General features: G+C 47.9%; 1 protein-coding gene across 4 annotated transcripts in view; it reads left to right on the plus strand.

Annotated features, from left to right (window-relative positions):
- Nucleotides 1-22,645, plus strand: part of eno4 (enolase 4) — a 48,602-nt gene that overhangs the window by 14,198 nt on the left and 11,759 nt on the right. For all 4 annotated transcript variants that reach the window (XM_060934796.1, XM_060934797.1, XM_060934799.1 and 1 more), the window contains 4 exons: nucleotides 20,533-20,693; nucleotides 21,237-21,362; nucleotides 21,855-21,926; nucleotides 22,087-22,251. In XM_060934796.1, the coding sequence (XP_060790779.1) occupies nucleotides 20,533-20,693; nucleotides 21,237-21,362; nucleotides 21,855-21,926; nucleotides 22,087-22,251 (524 nt within the window). The remainder of the gene's footprint in view (nucleotides 1-20,532; nucleotides 20,694-21,236; nucleotides 21,363-21,854; nucleotides 21,927-22,086; nucleotides 22,252-22,645) is intronic.

The raw sequence follows: 22,645 nt of genomic DNA on the forward strand, positions 1-22,645 counted from the left end.
TTGCTGAAGCTGTAGTGTTGATGTTCGTGCTGATGCAGTAGTGTTGGTGCTGCTGTAGTATTGGCGCTGAAGCTGAAGTGTTGGTGCTGAAGCTGAGGTGTTAGTGTTGCTGTTGACGCTGTAGTGTTAATGTTGGTGCTGATGCTGTAGTGTTGGTGTTGAAGCTGTAACACTGGCACTGAAGCTGTAGTGTTGGTGCTGAAGCTGTAGTATTGATGCTGAAGCAGGAGTATTGTTGCTGAAGCTGGAGTGTTGGTGCTGGTGTTGAAGCTTTAGTGTTGGTGCTGCTGCTGTAGTATTAGTGCTGCTGCTGTAGTATTGGTATTGGTGCTGAAGCTGTAGTGTTGATGTTCGTGCTGACGCAGTAGTGTTGGTGCTGCTGTAGTATTGGTGCTGACGCTGTAGTGTTGGTATCGGTGCTGACGCTGTAGTGTTGGTATCGGTGCTGATGCTGTAGTGTTAGTGTTGGTGTTGAAGCTGTAGTTTTAGTGTTGGTGTTGAAGTTGTAGTGTTGGTCCTGACACTGTTGTGTTAATGTTGGTGCTGAAGCTGTAGCCTTGGTGCTGAAGCTGTAGTGTTGGTGTTGACTCTGTAGTGTTGGTGTTGACGGTGTAGCATTGAGGCTGATGTTGTAGTGTTGATGTTGAAGTTGCGGTGTTGGTGCTGACGCTGTAGAGTTGGCGCCGAAGATGTAGCATTGGTGCTGAAGCTGTAATGTTGGCACCGAAGCTGTAGAATTGGCGCTGAAGCTGTAGTGTTGGTGTTCATGCTGATGCAGTAGTGTTGGTGCTGACGCTGTAGTGTTGGTGTTGAAGCTGTAGTGTTTATGTTGGTGCTGTAGCATTGGCGCCAAAGCTCTAGTGTTGGTGTTTGTGCTGACACAGTAGTGTTAGTGTTGGCGTTGAAGCTGTAGCGTTGGCGTTGAAGCTGTAGCGTTGGTGCTGATGCTATGGTGTTGGTGCTGAAACTGTAGTGTTGGTGTTTGTGCTGACGCAGTAGTGTTAGTGTTGGTGCTGATGCTATAGCGTTGGCGTTGAAGCTGTAGCGTTGGTGCTGATGCTATGGTGTTAGCGCTGAAGCTGTAGTGTTGGTGTTTGTGCTGACGCAGTAGTGTTAGCGTTGGCGCTGATGCTGTAGTGTTGGCGTTGAAGCTGTAGTGTTGGTGCTGATGCTATGGTGTTGGTGCTGACGCTGTAGTGTTGGTGTTGACGCTGTAGTGTTGGTGTTGAAGCTGTAGCACTGGCACTGAAGCTGTAGTGTTGGTGCTGAAGCTGTAGTGTTGGTGCTGCTGCTGTAGCATTGATGCTGAAGCTGGAGTATTGTTGCTGAAGCTGGAGTGTTGGTGCTGGTGTTGAAGCTTTAGTGTTGGTGCTGCTGCTGTAGTATTGGTATTGTTGCTGAAGCTGTAGTGTTGATGTTCGTGCTGATGCAGTAGTGTTGGTGCTGCTGTAGTATTGGCGCTGAAGCTGAAGTGTTGGTGCTGAAGCTGAGGTGTTAGTGTTGCTGTTGACGCTGTAGTGTTAATGTTGGTGCTGATGCTGTAGTGTTGGTGTTGAAGCTGTAACACTGGCACTGAAGCTGTAGTGTTGGTGCTGAAGCTGTAGTATTGATGCTGAAGCAGGAGTATTGTTGCTGAAGCTGGAGTGTTGGTGCTGGTGTTGAAGCTTTAGTGTTGGTGCTGCTGCTGTAGTATTAGTGCTGCTGCTGTAGTATTGGTATTGGTGCTGAAGCTGTAGTGTTGATGTTCGTGCTGACGCAGTAGTGTTGGTGCTGCTGTAGTATTGGTGCTGACGCTGTAGTGTTGGTATCGGTGCTGACGCTGTAGTGTTGGTATCGGTGCTGATGCTGTAGTGTTAGTGTTGGTGTTGAAGCTGTAGTTTTAGTGTTGGTGTTGAAGTTGTAGTGTTGGTCCTGACACTGTTGTGTTAATGTTGGTGCTGATGCTGTAGTGTTGGTGCTGAGGCTGTCGTGTTGGTGCTGATGCTGTAGTGTTAGTGTTGGTGCCGACGCTGTAGTGTTAATGTTGGTGCTGACACTGTAGTGTTAATGTTGGTGCTGACACTGTAGTGTTAGTGTTGGTGTTGAAGCTGTAGTGTTAGTGTTGGTGCTGACGCTGTAGTGTTAATGTTGGTGCTGACACTATAGTGTTAGTGTTGGTGCTGACACTGTAGTGTTAATGGTGGTGCTGACACTGTAGTGTTAGTGTTGGTGCTGATGCTGTAGTGCTAATGTTGGTGCTGACGCTGTAGTGTTAGTGTTGGTGCTGACGCTGTAGTGTTAATGTTGGTGCTGACACTGTAGTGTTAGTGTTGGTGTTGAAGCTGTAGTGTTAGTGTTGGTGTTGAAGCTGTAGTGTTGGTCCTGACACTGTTGTGTTAATGTTGGTGCTGATGCTGTAGTGTTGGTGCTGAGGCTGTCGTGTTAATGTTGGTGCTGATGCTGTAGTGTTAATGTTGGTGCTGACACTGTAGTGTTAGTGTTGGTGTTGAAGCTGTAGTGTTGGTCCTGACACTGTTGTGTTAATGTTGGTGCTGATGCTGTAGTGTTGGTGCTGAGGCTGTCGTGTTAATGTTGGTGCTGATGCTGTAGTGTTGGTGCTGACCCTGTCGTGTTAATGTTGGTGCTAATGCTGTAGTGTTAGTCCTGACGATGTAGTGTTGGTCCTGACACTTTAGTGTTGGTGTTGAAGCTGTAGTGTTGGTGCTGAAGCTGTAGTGTTGGTATTGGTGTTGAAGCTGTAGTGTTGGTGTTGAAGCTGTAGTGTTGGTTCTGACGCTGTAGTGTTAATGTTGGTGCTGACGCTGTAGTGTTAATGTTTGTGCTGACGCTGTAGTGTTGGTCCTGACACTGTTGTGTTAATGTTGGTGCTGACGCTGTAGTGTTTGTGCTGACGCTGTCATGTTAATGTTGGTGCTGACGCTGTAGTGTTGGTGCTGACGCTGTCATGTTAAAGTTGGTGCTGACGCTGTCGTGTTAATGCTTGTCCTGACGCTGTAGTGTTAGTGTTGGTGCTGAAGCTGAAGCTGTAGTGTTGGTATTGGTGTTGAAGCTGTAGTGTTGGCGTTGAAGCTGTAGTGTTGGCGTTGGTGCTGACGCTGTAGTGTTAGTGTTGGTGCTGACGCTGTAGTGTTAGTGTTGGTGCTGACGCTGTAGTGTTAATGTTGGTGCTGACGCTGTAGTGTTAGTGTTGGTGCTGACGCTGTAGTGTTAGTGCTGGTGCTGACGCTGTAGTGTTTAGTGTTGGTGCTGACGCTGTAGTGTTAATGTTGGTGCTGACGCTGTAGTGTTCGTGCTGACGCTGTCATGTTAATGTTGGTGCTGACTCTGTAGTGTTCATGCTGACGCCGTCGTGTTAATGCTGAAGCTGTCTTGTTGGTGCTGACGCTGTCGTGTTGATGCTGAAGCTGTCGTGTTGGTGCTGACGCTGTCGTGTTCGTGTTGGTGCTGACGCCATAGTGTTGGTGCTGACGCTGTAGTGTTAGTGTTGGTGCTGAAGCTGTAGTGTTGGTGCTGAAGCTCTAGTGTTAGTGTTGGTGCTGAAGCTGTAGTGTCGGCGCTGACGCTCTAGTGTTAGTGTCGGCGCTGATGCTGTAGTGTTAGTGTTGGCACTGACGCTGTAGTGTCGACGCTGTAGTGTCGGCGCTGACGCTGTAGTGTTATTGTTGGTGCTGATGCTGTCGTGTTGGTGCTGAAGCTGTAGTGTTAGTGTTGGTGCTGAAGCTGTAGTGTTGGTGCTGAAGCTGTAGTTTTGGTTCCGATGCTGTAGTGTTGGTCCTGACACTGTAGTGTTAGTGTTGGCGCTGACGCTGTAGTGTTGGTGCTGATGCTGTAGTGTTGGTGCTGAAGCTGTATTGTCGGCACTGACGCTGTAGTGTTAGGGTTGGTGCTGACGCTGTAGTGTCGGCGCTGACGCTGTAGTGTTAGTGTTGGTGCTGACGCTGTAGTGTTAGTGTCGGCACAGATGCTGTAGTGTTGGCGCTAACGCTGTATTGTTGGTGCTGACACTGTAGTGTTGGTGCTGAAGCTCTAGTGTTGGTCCTGACGCTGTAGTGTTGGTGCTGATGCTGTAGTGTTGGTGCTGAAGCTCTAGTGTTGGTCCTGATGCTGTAGTGTTGGTCCTGACGCTTTAGTGTTAGTGTTGGCGCTGCCGCTGTAGTGTTGGTGCTGAAGCACTAGTGTTAGTGTTGACGCTGAAGCACTAGTGTTAGTGTTGACGCTGTAGTGTTAGTGCTGGTGCTGATGCTGTAGTGTTAGTGTTGGCGCTGCCGCTGTAGTGTTGGTGCTGAAGCACTAGTGTTAGTGTTGATGCTGAAGCACTAGTGTTAGTGTTGACGCTGTAGTGTTAGTGTTGGCGCTGACGCTGTCGTGTTAGTGTTGACGCTGAAGCTGTAGTGTTGGTGCTGAAGCTGTAGTGTTGATGCTGAAGCTGTCTTGTTGGTGCTGAAGCTGTCGTGTTGATTCTGACGCTGTCGTGTTGATGCTGACGCTGTCGTGTTGGTGTTGACTCTGTAGTGTTGGTGTTGACGGTGTAGCATTGAGGCTGATGTTGTAGTGTTGATGTTGAAGTTGCGGTGTTGGTGCTGACGCTGTAGAGTTGGCGCCGAAGATGTAGCATTGGTGCTGAAGCTGTAATGTTGGCACCGAAGCTGTAGAATTGGCGCTGAAGCTGTAGTGTTGGTGTTCATGCTGATGCAGTAGTGTTGGTGCTGACGCTGTAGTGTTGGTGTTGAAGCTGTAGTGTTTATGTTGGTGCTGTAGCATTGGCGCCAAAGCTCTAGTGTTGGTGTTTGTGCTGACACAGTAGTGTTAGTGTTGGCGTTGAAGCTGTAGCGTTGGCGTTGAAGCTGTAGCGTTGGTGCTGATGCTATGGTGTTGGTGCTGAAACTGTAGTGTTGGTGTTTGTGCTGACGCAGTAGTGTTAGTGTTGGTGCTGATGCTATAGCGTTGGCGTTGAAGCTGTAGCGTTGGTGCTGATGCTATGGTGTTAGCGCTGAAGCTGTAGTGTTGGTGTTTGTGCTGACGCAGTAGTGTTAGCGTTGGCGCTGATGCTGTAGTGTTGGCGTTGAAGCTGTAGTGTTGGTGCTGATGCTATGGTGTTGGTGCTGACGCTGTAGTGTTGGTGTTGACGCTGTAGTGTTGGTGTTGAAGCTGTAGCACTGGCACTGAAGCTGTAGTGTTGGTGCTGAAGCTGTAGTGTTGGTGCTGCTGCTGTAGCATTGATGCTGAAGCTGGAGTATTGTTGCTGAAGCTGGAGTGTTGGTGCTGGTGTTGAAGCTTTAGTGTTGGTGCTGCTGCTGTAGTATTGGTATTGTTGCTGAAGCTGTAGTGTTGATGTTCGTGCTGATGCAGTAGTGTTGGTGCTGCTGTAGTATTGGCGCTGAAGCTGAAGTGTTGGTGCTGAAGCTGAGGTGTTAGTGTTGCTGTTGACGCTGTAGTGTTAATGTTGGTGCTGATGCTGTAGTGTTGGTGTTGAAGCTGTAACACTGGCACTGAAGCTGTAGTGTTGGTGCTGAAGCTGTAGTATTGATGCTGAAGCAGGAGTATTGTTGCTGAAGCTGGAGTGTTGGTGCTGGTGTTGAAGCTTTAGTGTTGGTGCTGCTGCTGTAGTATTAGTGCTGCTGCTGTAGTATTGGTATTGGTGCTGAAGCTGTAGTGTTGATGTTCGTGCTGACGCAGTAGTGTTGGTGCTGCTGTAGTATTGGTGCTGATGCTGTAGTGTTGGTATCGGTGCTGACGCTGTAGTGTTGGTATCGGTGCTGATGCTGTAGTGTTAGTGTTGGTGTTGAAGCTGTAGTTTTAGTGTTGGTGTTGAAGTTGTAGTGTTGGTCCTGACACTGTTGTGTTAATGTTGGTGCTGATGCTGTAGTGTTGGTGCTGAGGCTGTCGTGTTGGTGCTGATGCTGTAGTGTTAGTGTTGGTGCCGACGCTGTAGTGTTAATGTTGGTGCTGACACTGTAGTGTTAATGTTGGTGCTGACACTGTAGTGTTAGTGTTGGTGTTGAAGCTGTAGTGTTAGTGTTGGTGCTGACGCTGTAGTGTTAATGTTGGTGCTGACACTATAGTGTTAGTGTTGGTGCTGACACTGTAGTGTTAATGGTGGTGCTGACACTGTAGTGTTAGTGTTGGTGCTGATGCTGTAGTGCTAATGTTGGTGCTGACGCTGTAGTGTTAGTGTTGGTGCTGACGCTGTAGTGTTAATGTTGGTGCTGACACTGTAGTGTTAGTGTTGGTGTTGAAGCTGTAGTGTTAGTGTTGGTGTTGAAGCTGTAGTGTTGGTCCTGACACTGTTGTGTTAATGTTGGTGCTGATGCTGTAGTGTTGGTGCTGAGGCTGTCGTGTTAATGTTGGTGCTGATGCTGTAGTGTTAATGTTGGTGCTGACACTGTAGTGTTAGTGTTGGTGTTGAAGCTGTAGTGTTGGTCCTGACACTGTTGTGTTAATGTTGGTGCTGATGCTGTAGTGTTGGTGCTGAGGCTGTCGTGTTAATGTTGGTGCTGATGCTGTAGTGTTGGTGCTGACCCTGTCGTGTTAATGTTGGTGCTAATGCTGTAGTGTTAGTCCTGACGATGTAGTGTTGGTCCTGACACTTTAGTGTTGGTGTTGAAGCTGTAGTGTTGGTGCTGAAGCTGTAGTGTTGGTATTGGTGTTGAAGCTGTAGTGTTGGTGTTGAAGCTGTAGTGTTGGTTCTGACGCTGTAGTGTTAATGTTGGTGCTGACGCTGTAGTGTTAATGTTTGTGCTGACGCTGTAGTGTTGGTCCTGACACTGTTGTGTTAATGTTGGTGCTGACGCTGTAGTGTTTGTGCTGACGCTGTCATGTTAATGTTGGTGCTGACGCTGTAGTGTTGGTGCTGACGCTGTCATGTTAAAGTTGGTGCTGACGCTGTCGTGTTAATGCTTGTCCTGACGCTGTAGTGTTAGTGTTGGTGCTGAAGCTGAAGCTGTAGTGTTGGTATTGGTGTTGAAGCTGTAGTGTTGGCGTTGAAGCTGTAGTGTTGGCGTTGGTGCTGACGCTGTAGTGTTAGTGTTGGTGCTGACGCTGTAGTGTTAGTGTTGGTGCTGACGCTGTAGTGTTAATGTTGGTGCTGACGCTGTAGTGTTAGTGTTGGTGCTGACGCTGTAGTGTTAGTGCTGGTGCTGACGCTGTAGTGTTTAGTGTTGGTGCTGACGCTGTAGTGTTAATGTTGGTGCTGACGCTGTAGTGTTCGTGCTGACGCTGTCATGTTAATGTTGGTGCTGACTCTGTAGTGTTCATGCTGACGCCGTCGTGTTAATGCTGAAGCTGTCTTGTTGGTGCTGACGCTGTCGTGTTGATGCTGAAGCTGTCGTGTTGGTGCTGACGCTGTCGTGTTCGTGTTGGTGCTGACGCCATAGTGTTGGTGCTGACGCTGTAGTGTTAGTGTTGGTGCTGAAGCTGTAGTGTTGGTGCTGAAGCTCTAGTGTTAGTGTTGGTGCTGAAGCTGTAGTGTCGGCGCTGACGCTCTAGTGTTAGTGTCGGCGCTGATGCTGTAGTGTTAGTGTTGGCACTGACGCTGTAGTGTCGACGCTGTAGTGTCGGCGCTGACGCTGTAGTGTTATTGTTGGTGCTGATGCTGTCGTGTTGGTGCTGAAGCTGTAGTGTTAGTGTTGGTGCTGAAGCTGTAGTGTTGGTGCTGAAGCTGTAGTTTTGGTTCCGATGCTGTAGTGTTGGTCCTGACACTGTAGTGTTAGTGTTGGCGCTGACGCTGTAGTGTTGGTGCTGATGCTGTAGTGTTGGTGCTGAAGCTGTATTGTCGGCACTGACGCTGTAGTGTTAGGGTTGGTGCTGACGCTGTAGTGTCGGCGCTGACGCTGTAGTGTTAGTGTTGGTGCTGACGCTGTAGTGTTAGTGTCGGCACAGATGCTGTAGTGTTGGCGCTAACGCTGTATTGTTGGTGCTGACACTGTAGTGTTGGTGCTGAAGCTCTAGTGTTGGTCCTGACGCTGTAGTGTTGGTGCTGATGCTGTAGTGTTGGTGCTGAAGCTCTAGTGTTGGTCCTGATGCTGTAGTGTTGGTCCTGACGCTTTAGTGTTAGTGTTGGCGCTGCCGCTGTAGTGTTGGTGCTGAAGCACTAGTGTTAGTGTTGACGCTGAAGCACTAGTGTTAGTGTTGACGCTGTAGTGTTAGTGCTGGTGCTGATGCTGTAGTGTTAGTGTTGGCGCTGCCGCTGTAGTGTTGGTGCTGAAGCACTAGTGTTAGTGTTGATGCTGAAGCACTAGTGTTAGTGTTGACGCTGTAGTGTTAGTGTTGGCGCTGACGCTGTCGTGTTAGTGTTGACGCTGAAGCTGTAGTGTTGGTGCTGAAGCTGTAGTGTTGATGCTGAAGCTGTCTTGTTGGTGCTGAAGCTGTCGTGTTGATTCTGACGCTGTCGTGTTGATGCTGACGCTGTCGTGTTGGTGCTGACGCTGTCGTGTTGATGCTGAAGCTGTAGTGTTGGTGCTGACGTTGTCGTGTTGATGCTGAAGCTGTCGTGTTGGTGCTGACGCTGTCGTGTTGATGCTGAAGCTGTCTTGTTGGTGCTGACGCTGTCGTGTTGATGCTGAAGCTGTCGTGTTGGTGCTGACGCTGTCGTGTTCGTGTTGGTGCTGACGCTGTAGTGTTAGTGTTGGTGCTGAAGCTGTAGTGTTGGTGCTGAAGCTCTAGTGTTAGTGTTGGTGCTGAAGCTGTAGTGTCGACGCTGTAGTGTCGGCGCTGACGCTGTAGTGTTATTGTTGGTGCTGATGCTGTCGTGTTGGTGCTGAAGCTGTCGTGTTAGTGTTGGTGCTGAAGCTGTAGTGTTGGTGCTGAAGCTGTAGTTTTGGTTCCGATGCTGTAGTGTTGGTCCTGACACTGTAGTGTTAGTGTTGTCGCTGACGCTGTAGTGTTGGTGCTGAAGCTGTAGTTTTGGTTCCGATGCTGTAGTGTTGGTCCTGACACTGTAGTGTTAGTGTTGGCGCTGACGCTGTAGTGTTGGTGCTGATGCTGTAGTGTTGGTGCTGAAGCTGTAGTGTTAGTGTTGGTGCTGAAGCCCTAGTTTTAGTGTTGGCGCTGATGCTGTAGTGTTGGTGCTGAAGCTCTCGTGTTGGTACTGACGCTGTAGTGTTGGTGCCGATGCTGTAGTGTTGGTGCTGAAGCTCTAGTGTTGGTCCTGATGCTGTAGTGTTGGTCCTGACGCTTTAGTGTTAGTGTTGGCGCTGCCGCTGTAGTGTTGGTGCTGAAGCACTAGTGTTAGTGTTGACGCTGAAGCACTAGTGTTAGTGTTGACGCTGTAGTGTTAGTGCTGGTGCTGATGCTGTAGTGTTAGTGTTGGCGCTGCCGCTGTAGTGTTGGTGCTGAAGCACTAGTGTTAGTGTTGACGCTGAAGCACTAGTGTTAGTGTTGACGCTGTAGTATTAGTGTTGACGCTGTAGTATTAGTGTTGACGCTGTAGTGTTAGTGTTGACTCTGAAGCTGTAGTGTTGGTGCTGAAGCTGTAGTGTTGGTGCTGACACTCAAGCTGTCGTGTTGATGCTGAAGCTGTAGTGTTAGTGTTGGTGCTGAAGCTGTAGTTTTGGTTCTGACGCTGTCGTGTTGGTGCTGAAGCTGTCGTGTTGATGCTGACGCTGTCGTGTTGGTGCTGACGCTGTCGTGTTGATGCTGAAGCTGTCGTGTTGATGCTGAAGCTCTAGTGTTGGTCCTGATGCTGTAGTGTTAGTGTTGGTGCTGAAGCACTAGTGTTAGTGTTGACGCTGTAGTGTTAGTGCTGGTGCTGAAGCTGTAGTGTTAGTGTTGGCGCTAACGCTGTAGTGTTAGTGTTGACGCTGAAGCTGTAGTGTTGGTGCTGACGCTGTCGTGTTGGTGCTGACGCTGTCGTGTTGATGCTGAAGCTGTCGTGTTGATGCTGAAGCTCTAGTGTTGGTCCTGACGCTTTAGTGTTAGTGTTGGTGCTGAAGCACTAGTGTTAGTGTTGACGCTGTAGTGTTAGTGCTGGTGCTGAAGCTGTAGTGTTAGTGTTGGCGCTAACGCTGTAGTGTTAGTGTTGACGCTGAAGCTGTAGTGTTGGTGCTGAAGCTGTAGTGTTGGTGCTAAAGCTGTAGTGTTGGTGCTGACACTCAAGCTGTCGTGTTGATGCTGAAGCTGTAGTGTTGGTGCTGAAGCTGTAGTTTTGGTTCTGACGCTGTCGTGTTGGTGCTGAAGCTGTCGTGTTGATGCTGAAGCTGTCGTGTTGGTGCTGACGCTGTCGTGTTGATGCTGAAGCTGTCTTGTTGGTGCTGAAGCTGTCGTGTTGATGCTGAAGCTGTCGTGTTGATGCTGAAGCTGTAGTGTTGGTGCCGACGCTGTCGTGTTGATGCTGAAGCTGTCGTGTTGGTGCTGACGCTGTCGTGTTGATGCTGAAGCTGTCTTGTTGGTGCTGACGTTGTCGTGTTGATGCTGAAGCTGTCGTGTTGGTGCTGACGCTGTCGTGTTCGTGTTGGTGCTGACGCCGTAGTGTTGGTGCTGACGCTGTAGTGTTAGTGTTGGTGCTGAAGCTGTAGTGTTGGTGCTGAAGCTCTAGTGTTAGTGTTGGTGCTGAAGCTGTAGTGTCGGCACTGACGCTCTAGTGTTAGTGTCGGCGCTGATGCTGTAGTGTTAGTGTTGGCACTGACGCTGTAGTGTCGACGCTGTAGTGTCGGCGCTGATGCTGTAGTGTTATTGTTGGTGCTGATGCTGTAGGGTTGGTGCTGAAGCTCTAGTGTTGGTGTTGGTGCTGAAGCTGTAGTGTTGGTGCTGAAGCTGTAGTGTTGGTGCTGAAGCTGTAGTTTTGGTTCCGATGCTGTAGTGTTGGTCCTGACACTGTAGTGTTAGTGTTGGCGCTGACGCTGTAGTGTTGGTTCTGAAGCTGTATTGTCGGCACTGACGCTGTAGTGTTAGGGTTGGTGCTGACGCTGTAGTGTCAGCGCTGACGCTGTAGTGTTAGTGTTGGTGCTGACGCTGTAGTGTTAGTGTCGGCACAGACGCTGTAGTGTTGGCGCTAACGCTGTATTGTTGGTGCTGACGCTGTAGTGTTGGCGCTGATGCTGTAGTGTTAGTGTTGGTGCTGAAGCTCTAGTTTTAGTGTTGGCGCTGATGCTGTAGTGTTGGTGCTGAAGCTCTCGTGTTGTTACTGACGCTGTAGTGTTGGTGCTGATGCTGTAGTGTTGGTGCTGAAGCACTAGTGTTAATGTTGACGCTGAAGCACTAGTGTTAGTGTTGACGCTGTAGTGTTAGTGCTGGTGCTGATGCTGTAGTGTTAGTGTTGGCGCTGACGCTGTAGTGTTAGTGTTGACGCTGAAGCTGTAGTGTTGGTGCTGAAGCTGTAGTGTTAGTGTTGGTGCTGAAGCTGTCGTGTTGGTGCTGAAGCTGTCGTGTTGGTGCTGACGCTGTCGTGTTGGTGCTGACGCTGTCGTGTTGGTGCTGAAGCTGTCGTGTTGGTGCCGACGCTGTCGTGTTGGTGCTGACGCTGTCGTGTTGATGCTGAAGCTGTCTTTTTGGTGTTGACGCTGTCGTGTTGATGCTGAAGCTCTCTTGTTGGTGCTGACGCTGTCGTGTTGATGCTGAAGCTGCCGTGTTGGTGCCGACGCTGTAGTGTTGGTGCTGAAGCTGCCGTGTTGGTGCCGATGCTGTAGTGTTGGTGCCGACGCTGTAGTGTTGATGCTGAAGCTGTCGTTTTGATGCTGAAGCTGTCATGTTGGTGCTGACACTGTAGTGTTAGTGTTGGTGCTGAAGCTGTCGTGTTGGTGCTGAAGCTGTCGTGTTGGTGCTGACGCTGTCGTGTTGATGCTGACGCTCTAGTGTTAGTGTTGGTGCTGAAGCTGTCGTGTTGGTGCTGAAGCTGTCGTGTTGGTGCTGAAGCTGTCGTGTTGGTGCTGACGCTGTCGTGTTGGTGCTGAAGCTGTCGTGTTGATGCTGAAGCTGTCGTGTTGGTGCCGACGCTGTCGTGTTGGTGCCGACGCTGTCGTGTTGGTGCCGACGCTGTCGTGTTGATGCTGAAGCTGTCTTTTTGGTGCTGACGCTGTCGTGTTGATGCTGAAGCTCTCTTGTTGGTGCTGACGCTGTCGTGTTGATGCTGAAGCTGCCGTGTTGGTGCCGACGCTGTAGTGTTGGTGCCGACGCTGTAGTGTTGGTGCTGACGCTGTCGTGTTGGTGCTGAAGCTGTCGTGTTGATGCTGAAGCTGTCGTGTTGGTGCCGACGCTGTCGTGTTGGTGCCGACGCTGTCGTGTTGGTGCTGACGCTGTCGTGTTGATGCTGAAGCTGTCTTTTTGGTGCTGACGCTGTCGTGTTGATGCTGAAGCTCTCTTGTTGGTGCTGACGCTGTCATGTTGATGCTGAAGCTGCCGTGTTGGTGCCGACGCTGTAGTGTTGGTGCCGACGCTGTAGTGTTGATGCTGAAGCTGTCGTTTTGATGCTGAAGCTGTCATGTTGGTGCTGACACTGTAGTGTTAGTGTTGGTGCTGAAGCTGTCGTGTTGGTGCTGAAGCTGTCGTGTTGGTGCTGACGCTGTAGTGTTGATGCTGACGCTCTAGTGTTAGTGTTGGTGCTGAAGCTGTCGTGTTGATGCTGAAGCTGTCATGTTGGTGCTGACGCTGTAGTGTTAGTGTTTGTGCTGAAGCTGTCGTGTTGGTGCTGAAGCTGTTGTGCTGGTGCTGAAGCTGTTGTGCTGGTGCTGAAGCTGTCGTGTTGGTGCTGACGCTGTAGTGTTGGTGCTGATGCTGTAGTGTTGGTGCTGACGCTGTAGTGTTGGTGCTGAAGCTGTTGTGTTAGCGTTGGTGCTGATGCTGTGCTGTTGGTGCTGAAGCTGTAGTGTTAGTGTTGGCGCTGACGCTGTAGTGTTGGTGCTGAAGCTCTAGTGTTAGTGTTGGCACTGACGCTGTAGTGTTGGTGCTGAAGCTCTAGTGTTAGTGTTGGTGCTGACGCTGTAGTGTTGGTGCTGAAGCTCTAGTATTAGTGTTGGTCCTGACGCTGTAGTGTTGGTTAGATTAGATTAGATTAGATTAGATTAGATTAGATTAGATTAGATTAGATTAGATTAGATTCACTTTATTGATCCCCCATCGGGGAAATTCACGTGTTACAGTCGAAAGAAATTGTCATACAGATAACAAATATAACTGAAATAAAAATTAGACAAATTAAAAATTAAAAATATTGACATATCAGTTGCATCGATGAGAGATGGCAGAGGTAGTAGTGGTGAAGTAGTGCAAATATAACAACAAACAGATTATTGGTGCTACATTTCAAGTTGTGGGTGTTATACAGTCTGACAGCAGCAGGTATGAATGACCTGCAGTATCTCTCCTTACACCGTGGGTGTAGCAGTCTACTACTAAAGGAGCTGCTTAAAGCCCCCACAGCCTCATGTAGGGGGTGAGAGGGGTTATCCATGATTGAGTTCAGCTTGGCTAACATCCTCCTCTCACCCACCACCTCAATGGAGTCCAGAGGACAGTCCAAGACTGAGCCAGCCCTTCTGACCAGTTTATTAAGTTTCTTCCTGTCCCGCTCTGAACTTCCACAGCGTAGAAAATCGCTGATGCCACCACAGAGTCATAAAAAGTTCTAAGCAGTGTCCTGCACACACCAAAAGACCTCCGTCTTCTCAACAGGTGGCGACGACTTTGGCCCTTCTTGTACAAGACATCTGTGTTGTTTGTCCAGTCCAGTTTGTTGTTGAGGTGAACACCCAGGTATTTGTACTCCACCATGATCTCAATGTCCAAATCCTGGATGTTCACTGGTGCAATTTGAGGAGCCGTCCTTCTGAAATCGATCACCACCTCCTTTGTCTTGCTGGCGTTGATGCGCAGGTGGTTCATTTTGCACCAGGCGACAAAGTTGGTGATGACCTCTCTGTACTCCAGATCTTCCCCTTTGACACACGTCCAACGATGGCTGTATCATCTGAGAACTTCTGGAGGTGGCAGCTGTCCGTGTTGTAGCTGAAGTCAGATGTGTAAAGTGTAAAGAGGAAAGGAGGGAGCACTGTACCCTGTGGAGCCCCTGTGCTGCAGACTACCACATCAGACACACAGTCGCTGAGCTTCACATACTGCGGTCTGTTAATGAGGTAGTCGATGATCCATGCACCCAGGTGGCAGGCGACACCAGCTCCCTCCAGCTTCTCCCGAAGCAGTGATCGCTGTTTGTGCTGAAAGCACTGGAGAAGTCAAAGAACATGACTCTCCCAGTGCTCCCAGTGCCCTCCAGGTGTAAAAGTGACCGGTGTAGCAGGTAGATGACCACGTCATCCACACCAATGCCCAGTCGATATGCGAACTGCAGGGGGTCCATCTCACTGTTTACCAGGTGTCGGAGGTGGGAGAGAACAATCCTCTCTGAAGCTCTAGTGTTAGTGCTGACGCTGTAGTGTTGGTCCTGACGCTAGTTTTTGTTTTTTTCTTTTTTATCAGACATCTAATTTTTGGGTTTGTTTACCTGACATGTTTCGACGTACAACTTCCGTCTTCCTCAGAGTGTCACCGGATGTTATTGGTGACGCATCTTTTATCAGCTGCTGTTTCTGAAGGCGTGGCCTTCCTGTCTGGTTTGACAGGTCAGTCACGCCTTCTACTGTCTGTTTGTCCCCTGCAAGATGTCACTCCAGGTATGGGAGAGCATGTACGCTCCCTCATCCCGGTTGATGGTCCTCGGGCTTCGCTTACGGATCTCTATGGCCTCCCTGATCCAGCGCTGATGTTTGTTATCTTCTGTGCGGATGACTCTGGCATTCCCCCAGTCCATAATGTGATTTTCCCTTTTGCAATGATCTGTTATAGCTGACTTATAATTTTCCTGTTGTGCCTTTTCTTTTATTGTTCGGGTTTGTCTTGTAGCTGTCTCCTTTTCGCACTCTTTCTTATGTTCATTTTTTCTTGTGTTGAAACTCCTTCCTGTCTCCCCAATATAAGTTTTATTGCATAATTGACATACCGACCAATATTTAAACTGGACTTCCGAACACCCCATAATGCACAAAATATCCGTAGTTAGAACATTACATGAACGCACAGCAATAATTACAGATCCACAGGACAAAGAACAGGAGGAACAACATATACAACACGCACTGAAGGCGTGTCAATATCCACAATGGGCAATATCCAAAGGGGTGGAACAGGTTAAGAACAACAAAACACAGAAGAAAGAGAAAAAACAAACTAACAAACAAGAACACAGGGGAGTAGTTACATTACCATACATCAGGGGAATAACTGAACGCATTCAAAGAGTAATGAGGAAACACAACGTTAACACACCTGTCAAACCACACACAACACTCCGTCAGATCCTGGTTCATCCCAAAGACAGAATACATCCGGACAACAGATGCAACACCATATATGAGATTCCATGTCAATTATGCAATAAAACTTATATTGGGGAGACAGGAAGGAGTTTCAACACAAGGAAAAATGAGCATAAGAAAGAGTGCGAAAAGGAGACAGCTACAAGACAAACCCGAACAATAAAAGAAAAGGCACAACAGGAAAATTATAAGTCAGCTATAACAGATCATTGCAAAAGGGAAAATCACATTATGGACTGGGGGAATGCCAGAGTCATCCGCACAGAAGATAACAAACATCAGCGCTGGATCAGGGAGGCCATAGAGATCCGTAAGCGAAGCCCGAGGACCATCAACCGGGATGAGGGAGCATACATGCTCTCCCATACCTGGAGTGACATCTTGCAGGGGACGAACAGACAGTAGAAGGCGTGACCGACCTGTCAAACCAGACAGGAAGGCCACGCCTTCAGAAACAGCAGCTGATAAAAGATGCGTCACCAATAACATCCGGTGACACTCTGAGGAAGACGGAAGTTGTACGTCGAAACATGTCAGGTAAACAAACCCAAAAATTAGATGTCTGATAAAAAAGAAAAAAACAAAAACTAACTATATTTAATATAAGACATAATGAACGTAATCGAAAGGTCCTGACGCTGTAGTGTTGGTGCAGATGCTGTAGTGTTGGTGTTTGTGCTGACACAGTAGTGTTAGTGTTGGTGCTGATGGCATAGCGTTGGCGTTGAAGCTGTAGCATTGGCGCTGATGCCGTAGTGTTGGTGCTGAAACTGTAGTGTTGGTGCTGAATCTGTAGTGTTACTATTGGTGTTGAAGCAGTAGCACTGGTGCTGAAGCTGTAGTGTTGGTGTTGAAGCTGTAGTGTTGGTGCTGAAGCTGTAGTGTTGATGTTGCTGCTGACGCTGTAGTGTTGGTGCTGACGCTGTAGTGTTAGTGTTGGTGCTGATGGTGTAGTGTTGGCGTTGAAGCTGTAGCATTGGCGCTGATGCCATAGTGTTGGTGCTGAAACTGTAGTGTTGGTGTTGGTGCTAATGCTGTAGTGTTGGCGTTGAAGCTGTAGCATTGGTGCTGAAGGTGTAGTGTTGGTGCTGAAGCTGTAGTGTTGGTGTTGAAGCAGTGGTGTTGGTGCTGAAGCTGAGGTGTTGGTGCTGACACTGTAGTGTTAGTGTTGGTGCTGATGGTGTAGTGTTGGCATTGAAGCTGTAGCATTGGCGCTGATGCCATAGTGTTGGTGCTGAAACTGTAGTGTTGGTGTTGGTGCTGACGCTGTAGTGTTGGTGCTGAAGCTGTAGTGTTGGTGTTGAAGCAGTGGTGTTGGTGCTAAAGCTGAGGTGTTGGTATTGATGCTGTAGCATTGGTGATGATGCTGTAGTGTTGGTGCTGACGCAGTATTGTTAGTGCTGATGGCGTAGCATTGGCGTTGAAGCTGTAGCATTAGCGTTGAAGCTGTAGCATTGGCGCTGATGCCATAGTGTTGGTGCTGACGCTGTAGTGTTAGTGTTGGTGCTGATGCTGTAGTGTTGGTGCTGACACTGTAGTGTTAATGTTGGTGCTGAATCTGAGGTGTTGGTGCTGACGCTGTAGTGTTAGTGGTGGTGTTGATGCCGTAGTGTTGGTGCTGAAGCTGAGTTGTTGGTATTGATGCTGTAGCATTGGTGATGATGCTGTAGTGTTGGTGCTGACGCAGTAGTGTTAGTGCTGATGGCGTAGCATTGGCGTTGAAGCTGTAGCATTGGCGCTGATGCCGTGGTGTTGGTGCTGACGCTGTAGTGTTGGTGTTGAAGCTGTAGCTTTGATGCTGAAGCTGTAGTGTTGGTCTTGTTGCTGACGTTGTAGTTTTTTGTTTGTGCTGACGCAGTAGTGTTAATGTTGGTGCTGATGGCGTAGTGTTGGCTTTGAAGCTGTAGCATTGGCGTTGAAGCTGCAGCATTGGTGCTGATGCCGTAGCGTTGGTGCTGAAACTGTAGCATTGGTGTTGAAGCTGTAGTGTTGGTGTTGGTGCTGACACTGTAGTATTAGTGTTGGTGCTGAAGCTGTAGTGTTAGTGCTGACACTGTAGTGTTGGTGTTGATGCTGTAGTGTTAATGTTGTTGCTGAATCTGAGGTGTTGGTGCTGACACTGTAGTGTTAGTGTTGGTATTGATGCTGTAGCATTGGTGAAGACGCTGTAGTGTTGGTGCAGTAGTGTTAGTGCTGATGGCGTAGCGTTGGCGTTGAAGCTGTGGCATTAGCATTGAAGCTGTAGCTTTGGCGCTGAAGCTGTAGTGTTGGTGTTGGTGCTGAAGCTGAGGTGTTAGTGTTGGTGTTGACGCTGTAGTGTTAATGTTGGGGTTGACGCTGTAGTGTTGGTGCTGACGCTGTAGTGTTAATGTTGGTGCTGAATCTGAGATGTTGGTGCTAAAGCTGAGGTTTTGGTGTTGACGCTGTAGTGTTGGTGCTGATGCTGTAGTGTTGGTGTTGAAGCTATAGCATTGACATTGATGTTGTAGCGTTGGCTTTGATGCCGTAGTGTTGGTGCTGACACTGTAGTGATGGTGCTGAATCTGTAGTATTACTATTGGTGTTGAAGCAGTAGCACTGGTGCTGACGCTGTAGTGTTGCTGCTGACGCTGTAGTGTTGCTGCTGACGCTGTAGTGTTGGTGTTGCTGCTGATGGCATAGCGTTGGCGTTGAAGCTGTAGCATTGGCATTGAAGCTGTAGCATTGGCGCTGATGCCGTAGTGTTGGTGCTGAATCTGTAGTATTACTATTGGTGTTGAAGCAGTAGCACTGGTGCTGAAGCTGTAGTGTTGGTGCTGAAGCTGTAGTGTTGCTGCTGACGCTGTAGTGTTAGTGTTGGTGCTGATGGTGTAGTGTTGGTGTTGAAGCTGTAGCATTGGCGCTGATGCCATAGTGTTGGTGCTGACGCTGTAGTGTTAGTGTTGGTGCTGACGCTGTAGTGTTGGTGCTGACACTGTAGTGTTAATGTTGGTGCTGAATCTGAGGTGTTGGTGCTGACGCTGTAGTGTTAGTGGTGGTGTTGATGCTGTAGTGTTGGTGCTGAAGCTGAGGTGTTGGTATTGATGCTGTAGCATTGGTGATGACGCTGTAGTGTTGGTGCTGACCCAGTAGTGTTATTGCTGATGGCGTAGCGGCATTGAAACTGTAGCATTGGCGCTGATGCCGTAGTCTTGGTGCTGAAACTGTAGTGTTACTATTGGTGCTGAAGCAGTAGCACTGGTGCTGAAGCTGTAGTGTTGGTGCTGAAGCTGTAGTGTTGGTGTTGCTGGTGACGCTGTAGTGTTGGTGCTGACGCAGTAGTGTTGGTGTTGGTGCTGATGGCGTAGCGTTGGCCTTGAAGCTGTAGCATTGGTGTTGAAGCTGTAGCATTGGCGCTGATGCCGTGGTGTTGGTGCTGACGCTGTAGTGTTGGTGCTGACGCAGTAGTGTTGGTGCTGGTGCTGATGGCGTAGCGTTGGCCTTGAAGCTGTAGCTTTGGCACTGAAGCTGTAGCTTTGGCGCTGAAGCTGTAGTGTTGGTCTTGTTGCTGACGTTGTAGTTTTTTGTTCGTGCTGACGCAGAGGTGTTAATGTTGGTGCTGATGGCATAGCGTTGGCTTTGAAGCTGTAGCATTGGCGTTGAAGCTGCAGCATTGGTGCTGATGCCGTAGCATTGGTGCTGAAACTGTAGCGTTGGTGCTGAAGCTGTAGTATTAATGTTGGTGCTGATGGCGTAGTGTTGGTGCTGACGCTGTAGTATTAATGTTGGTGCTGAATCTGAGTTTTGATGCTGAATCTGAGGTGTTGGTGCTGAAGCTGAGGTGTTGGTGTTGACGCTGTAGTGTTGGTGCTGATGCTGTAGTGTTGGTGTTGAAGCTATAGCATTGACATTGATGTTGTTGCGTTGGCTTTGATGCCATAGTGTTGGTGCTGACACTGTAGTGATGGTGTTGGTGCTGATGTCGTAGTGTTGGTCCTGAAGCTGAGGTGTTGGTGCTGACGCTGTAGTGTTGGTTTTGGTGCTGAAGCTGTAGTGTTGGTGCTGAAGCTGTCGTGTTAGTGTTGGTGCTGAAGCTGTAGTGTTAATTTTGGTGCTGATGCTGTAGTGTCAGTGTTGATGTTGGTGCTGGCGCTGTAGTATTGGTGCTGACGCTGTTGTCTTAGTGTTGATGCTGATGCTGTAGTGTTGGTGCTGAAGCTGTAGCGTTAGTGTTGAAGCGTTAGTGTTGGTGCTGAAGCTCTAGTGTTGGTGTTGAGGCTGTAGTGTTAATGTTGGTGCTGCAGCTGTAGTGTTAGTGTTGGCACTGAAGCTGAGGTGTTGAAGCTGTAGTGTTGGCGCTGATGCCGTAGTGTTGGTGCTGAAGCTGTAGTGTTGGTGCTAATGCAGCAGTGTTAGTGTTGGTGCTGATGCAGCAGTGTTAGTGTTGGTGCTGATGGTGTAGTGTTGGTGCTGATGCTGTAGTGTTAATGTTGGCGCTGAATCTGAGGTGTTGGTGCTGACGCTGTAGTGTTAGTGTTGGTGCTGACACTGTAGTGTTAGTGGTGTTGTTGATGCTGTAGTGTTAATGTTGAAACTGTAGTATTGGTGCTGATGCCGTGGTATCGGTGCTGATGCTGTAGCGTTGTTGTTGAAGCTGTAGAATTGTTGAAGCTGTCGCATTGCCATTGATGTTGCAGCATTGGTGTTGAAGCTGTAGTATTGATGTTGAAGCTGTAGTATTGGTTCTGATGCTGTGATATTGGTGCTGATGTGGTATTGGTGTTGATGCTGTAGTACTGATGTTGAAGCTGTAGTATTGGTGCTGATGTTGTGGTATTAGTGTTGAAACTGTAACATTGGCGTTGGTGCTGATGTTGTAGCATTGGTGTTGAAGCTCTAGCATTGACACTGATGTTGTAGCATTAGTGTTGAAGCTGTAGCATTGGTGTTGAAGCTGTAGCATTGACATTGATGTTGCATTGATGCTGATGTTATGGTATTGATGCTGATGTTGTGGTATTGGTGTTGAGGTATTGGTGTTGAAGTTGTAGCATTGGTGTTGATGTAGCATTGGTGTTGATGTTCTATTGGTGTTGATGATGTAGCATTGGTGCTAATGCTGTAGAATTGGTGTTGAAGCTGTAACATTGGTGTTTTTATGCTATTTTATTGGTTTTGATGCTCTGGCATTGATGTTATTGATCCTGTATTGGTGCTGATTCTGTCTTTTACTGGTGTTGATCCTGTTGTATTGGAATTGTTGTATTTCCAGGTAAGAAAGGAGAGAAGCCATTGCCTCCTCCTGAGAAACCGGAGCCCATGTTGCCAGGGGCGATGGTAGTAGGTGCTCTGTCTATGGCAGCAGCGAAATCTGCAGCGAGCCTCACAGCCATACCCCTCTACAAACATATCCTTACTCTCAGAGACCCACAGGTATATACACACACACACACACACACACACACACACACACACACGTGTATATATCCCCTGCTCTGTAAGGGCAACACTAATGGAAAAAGACAATTCTTCAGGATCTTAATTAGAATGACCGACACCCTTTATGAGCAAAAATAAAATGAATAACATGCAATAAGTGACATCGACACCAATTCAAGAGCATCATCATGAAAGGTGAGAACAACTGCACTGATTAGATTAACACTATGTGACAAGGAATTAGAGAGGGAACATTTTCAAAAAGGCAACATGCCATCACAAGGCAGTTTAAACAAGTGATCCAAAGAAGAGAAGAGAAAAGGGAATGGTGATTGGAAAATAAATGAACACCTCTTGGTGCTAGACGATGTGAGATGAGTTAACATGCAAAAATGCTGAGTGTGCTGCTTATCATTTTCCTCTCTCTTACTCTACACATTCCTACAGCCTCCTAATTCCCTATCTCTCTCACTCTCTATTTCTACACTTTTGCTGTGACTGTATTTTGTTCTTCCCTTTCCCAATGTTTATTCTCAGGATGGGAGAGTGTTCATGCCCATGCCACTGGTGTCAGTGTTCAGCTGTGGAAAAGAATCAGCTGGAAAGCTCAACCTGTTAGAGGAGGTCATCCTGCTGCCCACTGTACCACACAGAACCAGAGAGGTGTATACACACACACACACACACACACACGAATGCTGTTCACACCTCCATTACTACAGTTTTGATTTTATTAGCCCTTTTTATTTCCTATTAAATTTGTATTACTTTAAGTGGTACTTTAATTAGCTTTTATATATTTAATTTTGGTTCATTTTCCTTCCCGTCTGCTTTTGTGTCTCACCGATTTCAGCTCAGGTCAGTGTGTTAAACTGACAGCTGAAAGCACTGCTCTCCAGAGAAATAAAGTAACCCATCACAGCCAATCAGAAATAATAATAATAATGATAAGAACAGCTCAGATTCATGGCAGTTGGTCAGCATTTTCCTTCATTTTAAATTGTCTTCTTTTTTTTCTCCTCAGTTTGACCTTTAACCCAGCCTCGACTCACACAGTCCTTGAATATGTGAACAGTGTGTGTTTGTCCTTGAGTAACTCAAGGGATCTTTAAATGCTGTATTGTTTACTGTTGTATGTATTTAAAATGTGCTCAGATCATCGAGATGTGCCGTGATGTTCAGGGAGAGATAAAGAGAATCGCTGCTACTACAGCAGGGAAGTCAGGGGTGAGTTTTCAGCTTTTAAACCTGGATCATCACCACATGAAAAATATCTATAAAAAAGAAAATCAATGATGTATCAATGAAGAGTATCAATAGATTGGGGTGTAATATCATAATTACCTCTCTCTCTCTCTCTCTCTCTCTCTCTCTCTCTCTCTCACAGCCTGTGATAGTGGGAGTTTCAGAAGGTGGCGCTCTTCAGCTCAGGCTCGACCGCGCCGAACAAGCTCTCGATCTGTTGATGGAGGCATGCTCAAACCTGGGCCTGCCCATTGGCACAGAGCTCCGGCTGGTGATAAACTGCGCTGCTCACACATTCATCGACTATGTAAGTGGAAACAGGGTCAAAGGTCAAAGAGACATATATGGTTAATGAGAAATAAAATTAAAATGCAGACCAGTTTCCAAGACTCTCAAATGTCTGCAGGTTTTCTATCATTATTCCTGAGTAAAGCATTTGTGTTGAAGCATGATTTAAAAGCTCTGCTCCTGAAGGTCAACTTATTCAACTGGACCACCAATCAACCACACCCTTTCTCCTCAAGACCTTGATTAAAATTATCAGCACCAATACCACTAGTTTATAAAATGTAGTGAGATTTTGAGCTTAAACATCTGCAAATGATGTATAGCTTTATTTTAAGACAGTGGTTTTTCCAAACATTGTCAAATCTGATTGGTCAGAAGGTGATGATTAATCTTCTGTAATAGCAGCGCTAAAA

This window comes from Neoarius graeffei, chromosome 11 (genome assembly GCF_027579695.1).
Source record: "Neoarius graeffei isolate fNeoGra1 chromosome 11, fNeoGra1.pri, whole genome shotgun sequence".
NCBI classification, from domain to species: Eukaryota; Metazoa; Chordata; class Actinopteri; order Siluriformes; family Ariidae; genus Neoarius; species Neoarius graeffei.